The 2,281-nt window shown below is 48.3% G+C and overlaps 1 protein-coding gene across 1 annotated transcript in view; it reads left to right on the top strand.

Moving 5' to 3' along the window:
• The window catches only part of LOC112081331 (ras-associating and dilute domain-containing protein), a 28,988-nt gene that overhangs the window by 13,333 nt on the left and 13,374 nt on the right, over nt 1–2,281 (top strand). Inside the window, exon 5 of the mRNA XM_070449794.1 lies at nt 191–485. Coding sequence (XP_070305895.1) covers nt 191–485 — 295 coding nt within the window. The remainder of the gene's footprint in view (nt 1–190; nt 486–2,281) is intronic.

Genomic DNA, 2,281 nt, shown 5'->3' with positions numbered 1-2,281 from the left:
ATTTCATATTTCACTCAATTGCACATGGAAATCAAATGTAATGGTTTAAATTAGCATTCATTCCAAGGAATAGAGACATGCTGTAAAATATGAGTCACTCGCAAGCCACTTTTWGTGCCATTCACCCAGTACAGGGTATTTGTTGGCTGTTGGACTGAACTCAGACCTGTCTATATGTCTCCCCTTGCAGGAGCTTCAGTGATGTCCAGCAGGAGCCAGAGGATGTGCAGCTGCTGAGCATAGAGGAGCTGATCCCAGGCCTGCGGCCGCTGGTGCTGTGGATGGCCAACTCCATTGAGCTGCTGCACTTCATCCAGCATGACGTTCCCCAGCTRCTGCCCTGGAGGCAGGAGGAAGAGGAGGAGGAGGGCTCASAGCCGGAGTCAGAGATGTGGTCCACTAGGACTGCCAGTGAGGAGGCCATGACAGTYCTGGAGGAGGTCATCATGTTCACCTTCCAGCAGTCTGTCTATTACCTCACCAAGGTCAGTGCATAGTCACACATACTATAATCATACATTGTAGATGCYATTCCATTTGCTCCGTTCCAGCCATTATTATGAGCCGTCCTCCCCTCACCAGCTTCCACTGATTCACTCACCAATAGATGCCATGCATGCAACACGCACACAAACATAGACGCGTGCCTCACACACACAATTAGCACACACACCGCACATGTACACAAATAATAACATCCTTGACTATTTGCTCCAGAAAACCTTGCACAGCCCAAATAGAAAGCCATCTTTTGCCTGTGGACTACGAGAAGCAGGACTTGAGACCTTATGAACACCATTCTCCGTTTGCAGGTAGCATGCCAGACAATAAGCCATGATAAGCCAGGGGAAACATGTACACGCTCTCTRGCTCTCTCAGTAAGGATAGGCGTGTCAGATAGTATCATCTTTTCCAGTGGAATAAAGGACTGCTTATCATCTTTTTAATACTCTGTAAATCCACTTCGAGGGTATTTCCAAAGTCTTTTGAAATGTTTATAGAGAGCAACAAAATGTCTATCCTGTTCAACAGTGAGCCCCAGGAAGACACTCCCAGGCAGGGTTTACTGGAGTTTCCWATGTTTGGGCCCTATAACTAATTCTATGGCATTAACAGAGCACCATCACTGCCACAGTAACCCAGAGACCAGCAATAGACACCCAATAACACGGTCGACTGGAAACACCCGTTACCATGGCGAAGGTGCCTGGCGTTGACTGTTCCAGGATGGGAGGGAGCACCGGCATGGGTGGGAACAGGGAACAGGATTGTATGTGCTGCTGTTGTTTTGTATACTCCGAGACCACCTCTTCCTGTCCCTAGATTTCCGTTTCATGACAGAAACCATTGAAAAGAGAAAGCTTACACATGCCTGTCAACTTTCCCTGTTGACAGGTACATTTACATTTTTACATGGTGAGGGGAAGGGCATTTTCCCCCCCAATAGTTACAGGCTCTAGTTAGACAGCCACCGCTGGAGCTCAGGGGAAAGCAGGCTTTGTTTTGGTGGTGGTTGGATGTGCAGTAGTCAGGGAAGCAGCTGTAGTCCGGTGGAGAAGCAGGGCAGAGTAGTGGCCTTTTCCAAAAGTCTGTTTCCTGCTCAGGAACAGAGGGGCTGTCTTCACATAGACACACCACACGGAGGGATGGGCGGGGTACTCACTGCACATTCTGGGGTCAAGTGAGAGACACAGGCCAAGTCTATACCTTAGATGAATTGTGACACTTTTTTGTGCCAGTTCGACCCTATTTCTGTCAACAAACTACTCAAGCTCACACCCACAGACATGTATGTTTTCTCAGACATGCTACCACTAGCTTCAAAATAAGGTTTTAACTTTGTTTATATTCTAAAACAGTTGGACATTTAATGCTGTACTGGAGAATACGATCCCCAGTTCCCTTCATTCGGCCAATCTCAGCTTAATACCTAACCAGCACCTGTAGCTCTGCGGAACTGGTCTCTAATCTATCTAGTGACCTGTGGTTGAAGGAATGTATGTATGGTGATTGGGATTTAACAGGCAGGTCTTTATGATCTTTCTGTGTGTCTGTCTTAGTCATGATACGTGCCTGCTGACCTGGCTGGCTGAGGGGTGATGTCATGGAATAAAACAATGGCAGAGAGCTGTGTCAGAGGAGGGAGGAGGGGGGGATGCTAGCCGCAGTCTGGTCTGGACCAGAGTAGGGAACCGTGCCTGCTGACCTGGCTGGCTGAGGGGTGATGTCATGGAATAAAACAATGGCAGAGAGCTGTGTCAGAGGAGGGAGGAGGGGGGAG

This window comes from Salvelinus sp. IW2-2015, linkage group LG20, assembly GCF_002910315.2.
Source record: "Salvelinus sp. IW2-2015 linkage group LG20, ASM291031v2, whole genome shotgun sequence".
In the NCBI taxonomy this organism is placed as follows: domain Eukaryota; kingdom Metazoa; phylum Chordata; class Actinopteri; order Salmoniformes; family Salmonidae; genus Salvelinus; species Salvelinus sp. IW2-2015.
This window is presented reverse-complemented; position numbering and strand designations above follow the sequence as displayed.